Source organism: Myotis davidii, unplaced genomic scaffold (assembly GCF_000327345.1).
Source record: "Myotis davidii unplaced genomic scaffold, ASM32734v1 C62338249, whole genome shotgun sequence".
NCBI lineage: Eukaryota > Metazoa > Chordata > Mammalia > Chiroptera > Vespertilionidae > Myotis > Myotis davidii.
The window spans coordinates 1-443 of NW_006343124.1; the positions used below are offsets into that span (position 1 = coordinate 1).

The following is a 443-nucleotide window of genomic DNA, read 5'->3' on the forward strand; positions in this document are numbered from 1 at the left end:
CCCACTGTTCCATCCCAAGCCTCCTCTACACAGCCTGCGCTCTCGCCCAGCTCCAAGATGGTGGGGAGGTGGCCCTGCTTCGGGGAGCGCTTGCGCAGGCTGAGCAGGAAGGGCTGGGGCAAGGAGAAGATGTCCACGTTGTTGCCCAGATCAATCCACGTGACATTGGGAAACTTGCTGGGGTCCTTAAGGGTGTCGGTGAGGTCACGCAGCAGCGCTCGGGTCAGCCGGTTGCCGTTGAGGGCCAGCGTGGTGAGGCGGGGCAGCGTGCTGAGTGCTGGCAACAGCTGGAGGACCATGTCATCTGTGAGGCCCGTGAAGCCCAGCTCCACACTGTCCACCTGCTCCCCACAGCGCTGCAGGTAGCTGCTCACCCGCTCCAGGTCACGCGAGGACAGTGGGATGCCCGACAGGTCTACCGTGTTGTCCAGAGGGCTTCCAGC

General features: G+C 63.9%; 1 protein-coding gene across 1 annotated transcript; it reads right to left on the reverse strand.

Moving 5' to 3' along the window:
• Positions 1-5: 5 nt before the first annotated feature.
• Positions 6-440, reverse strand: LOC102767175 (leucine-rich repeat-containing protein 75A-like; the record flags this gene model as incomplete). Its single annotated transcript, XM_006777448.2, has 1 exon — positions 6-440. A coding segment is annotated over one exon (435 nt), but the record flags the coding sequence as incomplete, so codon positions are not given.
• Positions 441-443: the final 3 nt, after the last annotated feature.